The 14,981-nt window shown below is 41.2% G+C and overlaps 1 protein-coding gene across 1 annotated transcript in view; it reads left to right on the top strand.

The window, feature by feature from the left end:
• The first annotated feature begins 464 nt into the window (after positions 1-464).
• Positions 465-14,981, top strand: part of FRMD3 (FERM domain containing 3) — a 186,402-nt gene continuing 171,885 nt past the window's right edge. The window contains exon 1 of the mRNA XM_054178042.1: positions 465-662. Coding sequence (XP_054034017.1) covers positions 564-662 — 99 coding nt within the window. The 5' untranslated portion in view covers positions 465-563. The remainder of the gene's footprint in view (positions 663-14,981) is intronic.

Raw genomic sequence — 14,981 nt, 5'->3', positions numbered from 1 at the left:
CCACAGTGTGGACGGGCAGGCAGTGTGGGGACTCCTCTCCCCGCCGGCAGCTGAGGGGATGTCCCCGTGTTGTGCGGCACCGCGCACTTCCACGCGAGTACTAGTCGCTCAGGTGCCCTCATTCCCAGGCGAAAAAAACACGCCTGTGGCAGGGTTTGTGTGACGAACGCGCTGACCATTCCCTCTTGGGGCTTGGGGCTTTTTTTCTTCAGACTGACGAACACAGCCCCACAGGGACCTCAGCGGGGTCGGTGGGGCAGAGGGCACAGGTAAAAGCAGAGGGTTGCCCCACACCGCCCCGCGCCGTGCCATGCCATGCCAGGGGCGGGCGCAGAAGGATGCTGAGGCCGGCGAGCGGAGCACAGCCCGACCCTGACGCAGCGGCGGCCCTATCCGCGGCGGGCGGGCGGATGGCGGGCGGCGGCGGGGAGCCGCGGGGCTGAGGGGCGGCGCCGCCGCGCCGCGCCGTGCCGCGCCGCGCCGTGCCGTGGTCGGCCGGGCGCCGCTGCAGGCTGGCCCCCTGCGGCTGCCTGCGGGGCAGCGGCGGCGGCCGGGCTGCCGGGATGATCCGGTTCCGGAGCTCCAGCATCAGGTCGCTGAGCCCGGAGATGAAATGCACCGTGCGGCTGCTGGACGACTCCGAGATCTCCTGCCACATCCAGGTGCCGGTGGGGAGAGGGGCGGCGGCGGTGGCCAAGCTCGGCGGGCATGGGTACCCTGGCCCGTGGGGCGCGGAGCCGGGCTGGGAGTTGGGCGGCGGCTCACCGTCGCGGAGCTGGTGGCAGGGCCCGGGCGGCTCGGCGCGGCGGCTGCGGGAGCTGCCCTCATGCCGCACTCAGCGGCACCTGCGACGCGGGCACCCGTGGCTTCTCCGCCGGCTCCCAGCGCTGTGCCACGGCTTTGCACAGCACGGCACGGAGCGGCGGGGTCTGCGGCCGTGCTCCACCACCCCAGGCACGGCACCCCGAGAGTAGGAGGAGCCCTCTGGGCTGCGGGCGGACCTCCGGGAGCGGTGGCCCGGGCGAGGAGGGAGACCCTGGTGTCCCCTTCCCTGTCCCGTGGCGCGGTAACGGAGAGCCCCGGGGGACACTTCTTGTTGCGGAGGTGCGGAGGAGGAGGAGAAGAGCTGCTCTCCGGTGCCGGGTAAACCGTGCCCTGGGAGCAAGGCCCGCTGTGATCAGCGTGAGGGAACGCTGTTACTGAGACAGTGGACAGAGTTCACAATGAAGCACAGCTCCCCCTTCCTCTTCATTTTAAGGCAAAAGATAATTTAGGATTTTTGGCAATAGTAGTTGTGCAGTTGGAAAGAAAGCAACTTTGCTGTAATCTTTCTAATTACATAGTGGTTTTTTTTTTTTTTTTTCTTTTTTTCCCTTCAAGTAATAAGGAGATGAAAAGTAAGGAAGGTGAGAGTTTTTGCTGGAGCAGCAGGATTTGGAGTGTGTGAAAGTCGGGGTATGTCAGGTGTTGTAACAGGAACCAGTTGCTGATGTGTTATAGAAGTCTTACAGATTCTTAAACTACAAGAATTAGAAACCAAGTTACTCTATTTGCAATTTCCATGGCATTCATACAATCACTGAGATGAACTTGGCATCCAGATTGGAAGATATTTATGGCCTTTTAGGAAATGATATCTTTATGTTTCTTTGATGGTATGAAATATCCACAGCTTTAAATCACCTTGTACAAAGCCCAGCTGAAAAAGTCAAGTGCCACGAGGTGCAAAAGCTACGTTTCTGCTCGGACCAAATTCTGGTTTTAGTAGTTCCAATGGAGCCATTTAATACTAGGATAGAACAAAATAGGTCCAGTTGGAAGGGGTCTGCAATGGTCATTTAATCCAACAAACTGACCACTTAGGGGCTAACTGACAGTTAAAACAAACTATTAAGTGCATTGTCCAAATGGCTCTTAGAACCTGAAAAGCTTGGGACACCAACCACCTCTCTAGCAAGCCTGTTCCAGTGTTTGGCCACCATGTCAGTAAGGAAATGCTTCCTAATGTCCAGTCTAAACCTCCTCTGAAACAGCTTTGAACCACTTCCACATTCCCTGTCTCTGTCCGGTGAGGAGAAGAGATCAGCACCTCCCTCACCACTTTGCCTCCCTCAGGAAGCTGTAGAAATCAGTGAGATCACTCCTCATCTTCCTTTTCTCTAAACTAGACAAACACGAAGTTCTCAGCTGCTCCTCACAGGATATGCCTTCCAGCCCCTTCACAAGCTTTCTTGCCTGCTTCTGCATGTGTTCACGGAGCTTCACATCCTTTTTAAATAGTGGGGCCCAGAATGGACACAAGACTTAAGGTGAAGCTGCACTGACTCCAAATACAGTGTGATAATCACCTTTTTGACCAGCTGGTTACACAGTGTCTGATACACACCAGGATGCAGTTTGCCCTGTTAGCTGCCAGGGCACACTGCTGACCTGTACTGAGCCCGTTGTCAGGCAGCAAGTCCTGATCTCTTTTTGTAGGGCTGCTCTCCAGTCATGTGTCTTCCAATTTATGCTTATGTTCTAGTTACACTCAGACAATATGTAGCCTGGAAGTAACAGGAATTACCAAGCCATCTTGTACCTGCATCATTGTAGCGCTCTTCTTGATGATTAGTGCGATTATGAGGTCATAGCTTAATGGGTAAGAAGCAGAATGGCTTTCAGAGTCTTCTTGGAGCTTAATGGAAGCTTTGCATAACTTATTTTTAAAAATTGATTTCTTTAAACAATGATGAATTTAAAGTCAGAATATGAGATGCTGTCATTGCAGCTCTGTAGATTTTTAGTGCCCAACAGATTTACATGTGCAGTGTATGGCCTGTAATGCTCGCAGGGTCAAAAAAAGTCATTCGTTGCTGTAGGTATGACATTGTGCAAGGTGAGGTAATGACCTCAGAACCAGTTGAATGGTACTGAATTATTATGTCTCATTCCACCTGTAATGCAGGCAGAAGAGAAGCACTTTATGCCAGAGTTGAAAATGTTGTAACTACAACAGTTCTAAGTATAATCCTGAAAATTGGATTGTTTTTATTACAAACTCATCTAGAACTTGTTTTCTTGAGCCTGCACATTAACCAAAAATATTTAAGATGGTGGGAATGGCTCCTGTTTTTTATTTTTCCCCAGGATTTTTAGGTGGAAGAATTCTAAATATGTAGGTGCGGATCATAGTGTGAGAAACTACTTTGCTCTTGGCCATTTTGGCAGAAACAGGCAATTAAAGATGACATTTCATAGTTCTGACAGCTTTTGCTCTTTCCTGTGCCATACTCTTTGCACTTTGCATATAGCTTCTCCTACTTTTATATATACAGGGGAGACATAGTTTAGCTGTATAATCTATTTATCTTGTATGTGTATAGCTGTTAAGACACGAATTTAGAAATGTCTAACCACTCAAATGTTTACCCTCTCAATATCTGCATTTAAAATTCATAATAGGGGTAAAACTTGCTAGGAGCTTTCATAATGCTACTATTTTATTTTTTAATGGAAAAAAAAAGGTTGCAAGTTTGTTGTGTATGTACTAATTGATGTATATTCAATGGAACAAAATAGGCCAGATGATGTGCTGCTAGGCTAACAGCAGAGATTCTGAAATTATGCTAGCTGGCACATGTTGGACAGCTGTGTTTTGGTCATTAAGACCAAACAGAAAGCTTAATTCTACAATACTGGTAAGTCTCTTAAGTACACGGGATTCAGTAAGGAATGGTGATGACTGAAATTCTAGATGTGCATTTTCAGTGGGAAAGGAGGGAAGATAGAAAGCTAGTCTGGATGGTGACGGATGCAGCCGATGATATGCTTGATTTTGGTGCACCGAGTTTTGCCAAAGCCTTCCTTTTGAAGTCTATCTTTCCAACAGTTGGGTTGCACACATGGGCTAATATCAGAGGGCCCCAGCACCACTTCAGTGTAGTCACGTGTGTTTAAAATCTTTTCAGATGCAGTATAAATCTTTGGCCCTACAATATGTACAGCCAGAATTGTGTGTAACATTGGGATGTAGGGTTCGGAAAAGTAAGCAAGAGCAGATGTATTTAGGTGCTACATGTATATGTACTTTTTTTCCTTCCTGTGTAAATTACTTAGTGTTTAGGTAGGAAAATAAGTATTTAAAAAAAATATTATTACAGTTCTTTAAAAGCAGTGTTTTAGCAAACCAACAGGCTAATAGAGCCTGCTTTTAGAAAGTATATTTTATAGCTAAGTCTAGTGACAACATATGGGGCAATGTGGGGGGAATCAGAGATGAATCACGCATTTGCAGGCTCCAGCCAACTAGTTACTGAGCTGTGCAGTTGCCATGTAGGTCACCAAGTTGCTCAGGGCTAGGTCTGTGGCTCAAAGGTCGGAATTTAGTGTGTTGTTGTTCTCATCTGAGAGACTTCGTGACTGCAAATGAGCTCAAATGGTGACAGGCACAGAAAAGGGATGAGGCCCAAGGGATGTTTAACTAATGTTTGTGATGATATTTATTTTGCCATGGGTTTTATTTTGTTGTTTTGTGAAGCCTCTCTGGGACTTGTGTGTTGGGCAGTCTTAACAGAAGCAGTAGAATGAACTTGTAGTGGCACAACTGAAATAGAGTGGTTATGAAAAGCACCTTGAAGGGCCTGTGCTCATGGTCTGTTCTGCTGTCCAAGACAGAGAACTGATATTCATGTGCGACCTGCCTGATAAAGCACATAATCCAGGTTTGAAAGAGGGCAGTGGGGGAAGTAGGTCTTCAAAACTATTGGAAATGCGTCTAGAGCAGCAGGAAGACCTCCTTTCTGGAGGTACTAATGAGATACTTATTTTCTGAGTCATTGACGTAACTTTCACACTCCCATTTTTGCAGGCTATTTACATCTAATTAGTCTTTTAATAACAATAGCCTAAACATCTTAAAGAGTAGAGGAAAAAATGTATTTTTTTTGGCCTGGTGTATTCTGTTTGTGCTTATTTCAGTTGTGAGTTAAGTTAAATGTAAAGATCCTGTTATGGTAGACTATTATTAAATGTGTGGCTCCTTGGGTTCAGTGGTGCCACACTGGCATGCTTTAAATAAGGCATGGGCTTTAGTATGCCTTAACTGAAGGGGCTACAGCTGCTGCTATTTCTCAGATTGTTTTAAAAATAGGAGCGTGTATTAGTAAACATTATAGCTCTAAATTGATTTACCTGTATGAGCTTAATAAATTATAAGCTGACTGTAGAAAAATGCTTAATTTAATGTATTACTTAATTTTTAAACTAATACAAGTTTTACTTTACTGTTAGGCTGTTTCGGTCCAGCTGTCTGAAACTGGAGATAAGGTTGGCATGAATGAGACTTTCTGTCAACTGAAGCTTATTACTGACAGTGATAATGAACTTTGCTGTCTGTGTGTTTATTTGGAGTCCATACAAATGCACTGTGTGTTTATTTATTTCAATCCATATGTAAAACTGTGTAGTAATGGGGCATTTGTAGTGACACAGATTTTTGCTTTGTAAAAAGCTTTCTGGAACAATCTATGTAGAAGTTCTCAAAAAATGTCCCCCAACCACACTATTGATTTTTTAAAAATGTGTCTAAATGATTATTTGATTGTCATTGAAAAGAACAAACTTGAATTTCTCTGCCTGTCTAGCTTTTGAACAAGGAGAAGACATCATTTTAAAAATCTGGTTTAGAATTGGAAACAAACCAAGCAGAGTAAATCTTTGTTTTACTTGTGCTTTGTTCTTAGACCTTTTACCTTTTTGCAGAAGTAAACATGAGCATGACAAAATCTGAGAAAGCCGATTTCTTTCTGCTGCTGGTCCAGTAATGTATGATGGCCTTGTGTGTTTTCACTCTTAATTCACAAGCAGTTTGGTGCAGTTTGAGTAGTGCTGTCTATAGTCTGGCTAATGATTTGCTAGCTGGATGGTTTTTAATTTCTATTTTCTCTTTTTAAATTTGACATTCACTGTCCAGTATGTTTCTTTCTGTGGCACACTGATGCCTGGAAACTCACCTTCTTGCTCAGTATTTTCTACTTGGTCTGCATGTTGCAGGCAGATGCTAACCAAAGAACTCTTTAAAATTCTCATCCCTCAGTAAAGTGTAAAAACCAAAAGAGCACCAAAGCAGGCTGTGAGATGAAAGAGTAGTGACCATGAATCTCACTGTGAAGTTATGCCGAATGTTGATAATTTGGAAAAGTAAGTGGGAAAGGGAAGACTGCATGAGAATGAAAAAGGTAGAGAGGCCAGAGATCAGAAGGCAGCAGCAAGCTATAGCTGTGGAAAGGGAAAGGTTAAAGGATTATGTTGACAGCAGGCGGGAGATTTAGTGAATTTATATTTATCCTATAAGCGATGTCAGAACTGTAAACCTGCAAGCATCTTGAGCTGCTGGGATGATGCTTTCATGGTTCAGAATAGTCAGAAGAGTTCTAAGGAAGGGGGATGCAAGCTAGGATGGGTTCTTTGCATGTTCTGTTGACACACTTCAGAAACTGCATACTAGGGCTTGTATTCCTATCTTCATGCTTGAGTCTTTAATTACACAGTTAAAATAGGTACTCTTACTGAGAGTTGCAGATGAGAAGCCTCTCTAATTAAACCTAAGCATATGTGTTAGAGCTACCTCTGTTGTTATTTTTGCATATTTGATTTAATTTGCAGAAATGTGTTTTCTTTTTAATAATGCCTATGGATGTGCTCTTAGTTCCTTCCAGGGCTAAAAAGAAAACAAGGAGTAGAAGGTGTTACTAGGAAGTTACTAGGGTGTTAGGAGCTCTCAGTGACAGAATAAAAAATTAATCGTATTGATGGATTTTAGTAAGTGTTTGTGATGCTCTGTGTTTGCTTATCATTGATTTCTGTATCTCTGGTAGGGAAAAGATATATACCTATGTGCAATACTCATGTGTTGCTACCAGTTCACAAACTCTGTTGTTCTTTCTTGTTATCCTTCAATGAAAATATTTTAAAAATTGGGTTATGAAAGATTTTATCCAAGGTACACCAAATGGCAGCTGAACTACTTTTCTGTTGGATAAAGCTTATTAATGTTGTCAAATTAGTTTTTTTTCCACACTTTGCATTGTCTGACCAATGAACAAAATCTGAAAATTCTCTTAAAGGCAGCAATATTCCCTCTCATTTTAACTTGGTATTTCCTCTGTATTGGAGTTGGCATTGTACTTCCTGTTTTGATTGCTAGAAAACAAAGGTGTGGGAGCATAGATATGTACTTAAGGACTTGTCCAGTGCAGGGTTGAAGATGAACATGTATTTCAGTAAATACAGTGTAGATGATATTTTAATATATTGATGAGGTCTGGTGCTGCATTGTGAAGGAAAAAAAAATACGAAGAAAGCACATAGCCTTGGACAAAGTTAGCTAGTTAACAGGGACAAGCCAAAAGGGCAGTAACTCATTTAAAATGAAAAATATAATCTGTTCACTTTTACCCACCTTTAATTTTTTTTTTTACAGATTTGAATACAAATTTTTGCATTCTTTCTTGTCATGCATATTTGGGCAGTGGCTAAAACAGTAGAGATAGAGCTGTAACAATAATAAAAAACAACTGGAAAATAAATAATAAAATGGAACACAGCTTAGTTGTCCAAACTGCAAATCACTGACTTGATCCTATGGGGTGTAAAGTGTCTCCTATGAGATACAGGGTTCTTTCTGCTTTGCAGGAACTTCATACAGTCTTTTGTCTTGAAAGGGATTTTGGCACTTTGTGAGCCTTAACTCTGCTTGCACTTAGAGTTGCTCTCCTCTGCCTAGGCATCTTCAGTGCACTGATAGGGATGTAATAAGCAAGACAGCCAAGAAGTGATCATTTGTCAGAGTTAATTGGCCTAACTTTAGATCAAAATTGAATCACTGGTGAGGAAGTAGTGTACTTTCACTTTTTTGTGGTATTTGCCTAGATTGAATTTTCTGTATAGGTCAGGAATATCAGTGCTCCTGAAATCACCTTTAACAAAATAAAGAGATCAGTGTGTTTTGTTTGGGAAGGTGAAACAGGGAGTCTGGATTTTGCTGATATGGTTGTTGCTCGCCCCCTGGAAAAGACAGTGTGTTTAAAACACAAGTTGGAAAAATTTAGGATAAAGAATGTGAGAAATGGCAGCTGCTTTTTCCTTTCTCCCTCGAAAAAGCAGATGGTTGGGAGGACTGGAGAGAATTCTTTCTGCTTGTTTTCTGTAGCACAGGTCCCCATCATTCTGCGTATTTTGGCTTATTAAATCAAGCATATTGAAAATAGCTCTCTTTATCTTCTTACTATGTCTCTTTTTTTTTGTACTCCCCCTCCACTCCTCAGTGTGGATAACACCAACCTATTGTCAAGACTCATAATACTCTGATTTTTGGTCTTTCTTTCCTTTTCCTCCAAAAGTCAAGCTGTCACCAGGTGACTTCTGCTGTGTCTTTCCCTGCTGCATATGGAAAATACCTCCTCATGGTTCTTTGTTCAGCTGAGGCTGCTTGTCTGGTCCTTCATGCTTTGCTTACATATAGCCTCATTTTTTTCTGACTAGCTTTGTGTTCTTGGAGACCCTTTATGGATCTTAGAAATCATATTTTTGCTCCTATCTTACTACCTTGTTGTCACTCTGGTTTAATTACTTGTCTGATAGTAAAAACACAGTTGGAATAATTCAGCAGTAATTAAATAAATACAATTTTTTTTTTTTTTGCATAAAACTGAAAGCAAAACAAACAACCCCCAAGCTCCTTTCTTTCTTCTATTCTCCACTGTAAGTTTATTTTAGCATTTCCAGCTACAGCAATTCAGTTAATACATTTTCATATTTTCAGTGTTTGTAATTTTTGTTTTGTTTTGTTTTAAATGGAGACGTGTCAATAATCAGTTCTTGCCATTTCAGTGTGCTTTCAAGCTGGATGCTGTTGTCCAGCTCAAGGTTAATTATGGCAGTAGTATGCCCAGTGTGAACAGTAATAATCCTATTCACTGTGCTGTTCATGGGAAGTACTGGGAAACGACTTGAGGAGGAGCTAGTGATGAAGAATGAGCACTGACGCTCGTAGTACTGTTACATTTAGAGGAAGTTTCCCCTAACTGAAAGTAATGCTGGAAATTTCAAGATGAAATGTGTCATGCCAATCTATATAAGCTTAAGTATATGTATAAAATTTCTCAAGGTTGCTCACAGCCAGAAATAAGAACATATGGGCTATACACTGTGAGGGTTTTTTTCAGCAGAAGTCTGGCCATTCAAGACTGTTAAGTGATTTCAAATTACTGTTCTTTAAAGGCTTCCTTTGGAAAAATGTTAAATGAATCAACATGTTCATTAAAAATGCTTGTTATTTTCCCCTTGTTTATGTAACCCCCTGAAAGAAGTAAACAATCAGGATTTAAGATACGATTTGCTCATAGCAAACTTATTATCTCACAATGATATTTTCCCTGTAGCAACCCTGTTTGGAAGCGAATTGTGCTTTATAAAAGTAAAAACAAAATTCAAGATTTGCACCTGGCTGTTTTTTTGTTCTGATGTTGCAATATGTAAATTTACCACAAAAAGGTTCATGCTACAAAGATAACTTAGGATGTTTCTGACAACACTGTATAAAGCCTCTTTCATACAGTCAGTCTGTATGCCCATCTTTTTGGTCTTTCATGTAACTGCGACAAAAGCAAAAAAGAAATGACAGTGAAAAATGAAACCAACCAAGCAACTCCCTCACCCCCAAAACCCCAACAGTATCAAGACAAATTACAACAGGACTTAATAATTTATTAAATATAAACAGACAAAAAAGCAGTCACAAACAGGTTGAAATTAACAGTGAACTTCTGTGGAAATTGAGACACAAAGTTCACACTGTAATGGCGTGTTTGTATTGTTTCCAGATACAGAAGCTAGTCAAAGGTTTTGTCTCCAAAGCAGAGTGTCTGCATATGAACTCCCTTTTGGGAATGGTTTCTGGACCTGTCTATCTGCCAGACCATGCCTAGAAAGTGCTCAGCAAGAATGCTAACTGGGATTGACTGGATTTTTGTCAGGCAATACCCTGAAAGTTTAGTAGTATGAGTGGTGGATTTCAGCTGTGTTCATGACACTGTCCTTTGAAATGGAAAATCCAAAGTATTGTGTGAAGCGTCTTAAATGGTGGTAGTTAAGCTAGATAGCACTGGGTTTAGTAGGTGCTTACTAAATAGCTGTGTTTAGGATCTGTGGCTGTAATCTTGGATTTGCACCTGTAATCCAGATTTTTTTTTTTTTTTGTTTAAAATACTCTTAGCCAGAGAGTCTAATGCAGAAGTACTCTACAAGGTCAGACATCAGCTGGTTGTGATCTTTTTCAGTTTGGTTTTATTTTTATGGGCAAACTGCAAGCCCTATGGGTAGAGTGAGGATGAGCTGTGGTTATTTCTTTTGAACCGTAATTACAAAAAGTGCTATGTGTTCCACAGAGATACTACTGAATTTACTTTAAATAATAGGATCTTCAGGGTCTTCTTTGGGGTCTTCAGACTAAAAGTCAGCTTTCACTTTCATTATGTTACTTTAAAATTGGTTAACAAAGATACTACTTGTCAGTGAGAGTAATGGTTCCTCTTGTGTTAGATAGGGCATTTATCTGGGGTGTGAGCTGAACTCTGAAATGGTGCACTGCCTGCCTGAACTTCGATGATTTCAACGTGTTCATTGTGCCAGTAGGTTCAGAGTGCATCAAACACATTGACCCTGCTTGCTTCTGCTCTGAATGGGTTTTCTGTAGCTCCATCCTCGGAAAAGGAAGGAAACAGCAGAGGCTTTTGCAGACAAGTGCTTAGAGTGATTGGCTGTGCAGACTCAGCCATTCACATGAAATCACTCCAGCAGCTCATGGTGCTCCTGCCAGTTGCTAGGTGTAGATCCAGGGAGGCTTTTCTGTTTTGACTGAAGAATCTTCTCGCATTGCCAGGATTTTCAGATTAGTTTTCTCATATGACCTGGCAGTTCGTACTTCACAGCTGCCAGGATGGAATAAGACTTGATCAGGAATTGCTAGTCCCCCAACCAAATGATGCTGCTGACTTAAGGGTATTAAAGCAAAAAGTGTGGCACGGATAAGTGGAAAAAAAAATCCAAACAATATTCTACACAGTTTTGGGACAGTGTGTTGAGATAATTCTGGTTATTTTTTTGTGTGTGGTTTACATGTATCAAATAAATAACTTTTTTTAATCCTGTAGCTTCTTGATAGTTAGAGGCTGGTTTGTATCTTGCCCTGATGACTTCATGATGCAATTTCAGGGAAAAGACAATAAGGGAATGATTAATTCATTTTACAATGATGAGACTGCACAAAGTAATGTGTGTATCTGGCTTGAGTTTCAAGTAAGGGGGTGTTGTGGTGTGTGGAAATACTACTGTAGGAGATCCAGGATTTGGACACTGGTATGTTGTAGGGCAGAGAGCAAGACTCCAGTTGTATAGAAATTTCAGTGTAGAAACTGCGGAGAACGTAGCAGTACTGACTACACCCTTCCAGTGTTTGCACCTGATTTTGTTGTGTTATTTTGAAACTCATTCCAGTGAAAGAACATACAGTTCATAAATCTATTATTCCAGCTGTTAAGGTGATCTGTACTACTCTAACCTGTTTCTCTGCTTATGTTTTAATTCACTTTTGCTTTAAGGTATCAAGAAGTGAGCTTTGTTGCTCTTTGGTTTGTCTGAGTAACTTGCCATCTCCCTGCTGTATTAGAAGCTGGTGCAGTTTGTGACTGGGGATTGGGCTGGATTGTGACAGAAGGAGAAATATGAGTTGTAATTCTGCTTTGTGGAGTTGTTGGATTTCATTTCTACTTCTGCCTTTCAGCAGCTCTTGGCTTTCTGTCTTCTCCCTCATGGGTGAAGTTATCAGTACCATATCTAAGCCCAGGCACCTACAATACCTTTCTGAAGACATCATCTAACTCAGCAGTTAAGTCTCTTTTTGTTGCTCTTTCCTTCACTCTCCCAGACAGTTTTCAGTCCTTTTCACAGCATTTCTACTTGTGTCACTTCTAAGTTATAGTTTCTAGTTTTTTTTGGAAGTAGGGCAATATGTTCGGTACACAACAGAAACCTAGATCTGTTGATAGTCATAATTCCCTGGTTTGCTGATTCCTGTAAGTGCTTCACAGAGAATATTCAAATGGTTCTTACATTTTTGATAGTCAGAGGCTGGTCTGTGTCTTGCCCAGAAGAGTTCATGGCATAATTTCAAGGAAAACACTCTTTTTCCCTGCCAAGGTGCTTTTTTTTCAGTCATCATTTTAAGAATGATCTGGAGTTAGTCTTTGGACAGTGACTACCAGAAGTATGAATTTTTCAAGCTTCATGCTGTATTTGGGTGTTTGCTTGGTTGGTTTTGTTTGGGTTATCTTGTTTGTGTGGTTTGGGCTTTGTTTGGTTGGTTTTGGTGGGGGTTTTTTGGTGTTTTTTTATAATCTTTTGTAGTTTACTGGCTCTGTGAATTATTTTGATTTGTTATAATTTTATTGCTCTTGGTGACATACTGTCTGAACAAAGTTAATCTGTGTGTTTGTCTATACCTTCTAACTTGTAATGGCTTGTTTAGTTGTGAGGCTTTTATAGCATTCTAATTGTCTGTGTCTTTGTCTTTCTAACTGTGATTTATAATGATGAGGTTTTATAACAGCCAGGTCATACCTTAGGAACTTAATTTTCTTCACCTTCTTGCTCATCAATTTATTTTTTCCAATTTGATTCCATTTCATCAGTTTTAAACCAAGAAAAATCTTTATTTTCATGGTCTTCTAGGCCTATTCTTTCAAATCATACTACATTTTTTTTTTCTGTCTTTCCCAAAGAAAGTATTTTTAAATTGAGATCCAGCACTTTCAGTCTTTACAGTACTGATCTTCACCCTTTCTTTATAATAGACATGTTATGTGAAATCCTGAATAATCCTGGATTTGTTCAGGAATAATGGAAATGTTTCTGTCTCCTAATTTCTGTGTGTGGGGTGTTTTTTTTGTTTGTTTGTTTGCTTGTGTGTTGGGTTTTTTGTTTGTTTTTAGAGAGCAAGCAGGTGACATGTCAATCCTTTATGAAATTCTTTATTCACTGACTTGACAGTAGTCAGAGAAAACAGAAAGATACATGGTGAACCTGGTTTGTGCCCTATGTAATATTTGGCACTTCTCTGAAACATACAGGAGGAATTGCATTTTCTAACCTCTGCCTCCTTTATCTCCTGAAGATTCACTGCTTAAGCAGAAAGCAGAATGTTTGCTAAGAATTCTTGAGTGTTTTATTCTACAGGTTGATTGATGGAGAAAGGTTAGGAACCCTGGGGGAAGCCAGTTTAACAAATTCTGCTTTTCTGTTATGTCCACATATTAGATAATGCTTTGTACTGAATCTTCTTCTACAGAGTATTGTTTTTCTCATTTTGGACTATTTAGCCTTGCCCATGCATTCCTGACACAAAACAGATAAATAAACGTATGCTTAGAAAAGGTGTACTGGGATTCCTTAACAGTATTTATTTGAAGAAATACCACAAGTTTTCTTGTGAAGAAAGAGGTTTCTGCTTTATGAACAAGATAACCCTGTATTTCTGCTCAAAGTAAACATAATTTTGACACATTTCATGACCTCAAGATATTTTGTGCGCTCACACAATGCATAAGGCTGTCTCAGATCCTTTGGCAATGGATAATGTTGTGCCCATTTTGATACATCTTTCAGCTAAATCAGAGATCAAAACCAAACTCCAGCACTTGAGGGCATGTGAGAAGGATTTTTGACACTAGAGGAAAACATACCTGTAAAGTCTTCATGACTGCTCCTATCATCTATGCAGATTTGCTTTAACTGATGCTAGGTCTTCCATAATATTGATGACATCCTTCACCTTGTGAGTGGCCCAGATGTCACAGAATGGATGCTGGTAGTGTAATTCTGTTATTTATGCATGGAGACCAAAAATGGTGAAGATTCATATAAAGATGTGAATGTATAATACTTTCTGTTAAGTGTTTGAAAAATGTTTAAAATTCTGATCTTGTGGTTTAGCTGGTATAAAAATTTTATTAAGCAAATTATGCAACAGTTCCCTGACAGTAAGGCAGTTAATGATTCTATGATTCTAATAAAATGTCACAATATATGATAGTAAAGTTACATGTAGAATGACTGCCTTTATGCCCAAGACAGTATGAGAGCATGTGGAGGTACAAATTGCCTGTTGCTTTCCATCTGTCTTGGTCTCTGTGGTTTGGAGTATTGGTGAAGTGTTTGGCAGTTGGAGCACAGCAGTAGCTGCTGAAAAATTAAACAGAAGCAACATGAAAATTTAGCCAGACTGAGCAGTAGTAGAGTTCAGGTCTACTGGCTTGCAGTGTGGTTCTGAAGATGTCTGAAGTGGGGCTGCAGTGGCCTGCAATCATAGTCATGGCTGCTCCTGGAAAATGGGCTGACTGAGGTGTCCTAGTCCCTCAGGGAAATAAGAGATATTTTCCGTGACTTTTTGTGGGCATAGTAGGACCACTCATCCATAAGTTTCACAGAATCACAGAATGCTAGGAGCTGGAAGGCACCTTGAAAGATGGTCTAGTCCAACTTCCCTGCCAGAACAGGATCACCTATACCAGATCACACAGGAATGCATCTAGGCAGGATTTGGGGAACTCCACAACCTCACTGGGCAGCCTGTTCCAGTGTTCTGTCACCCTCACAGTGAAAAACTTTCTCCTCATGTTTACATGGAACTTCCTGTGCCTCAACTTCGACCCATTGCCCCTTGTCCTGTCATTGAGCATCACCAGGAGCCTGAGTCCATCCTCTTGGCACTCATCCTTTACATACTTATAACCATTAATGAGGTTTCCTCTTAGTCTCCTCTTCTCCAAGCTGAAGAGCCCCAGATCCCTCAGTCTCTGTTTATAGTGCTTCTGTGTGGCATGCTGGGAAGTACATTACCTGGATTTTACGGAGAAATGCTGCTGTGGGGAGAGAGGCTGCAGTGG

The sequence above is a fragment of the Dryobates pubescens genome, chromosome Z (genome assembly GCF_014839835.1).
Source record: "Dryobates pubescens isolate bDryPub1 chromosome Z, bDryPub1.pri, whole genome shotgun sequence".
Taxonomy (NCBI): Eukaryota; Metazoa; Chordata; class Aves; order Piciformes; family Picidae; genus Dryobates; species Dryobates pubescens.
Note: the sequence above shows the minus strand (reverse complement) of the source record. Positions and strands in the feature narration are given on the sequence as shown.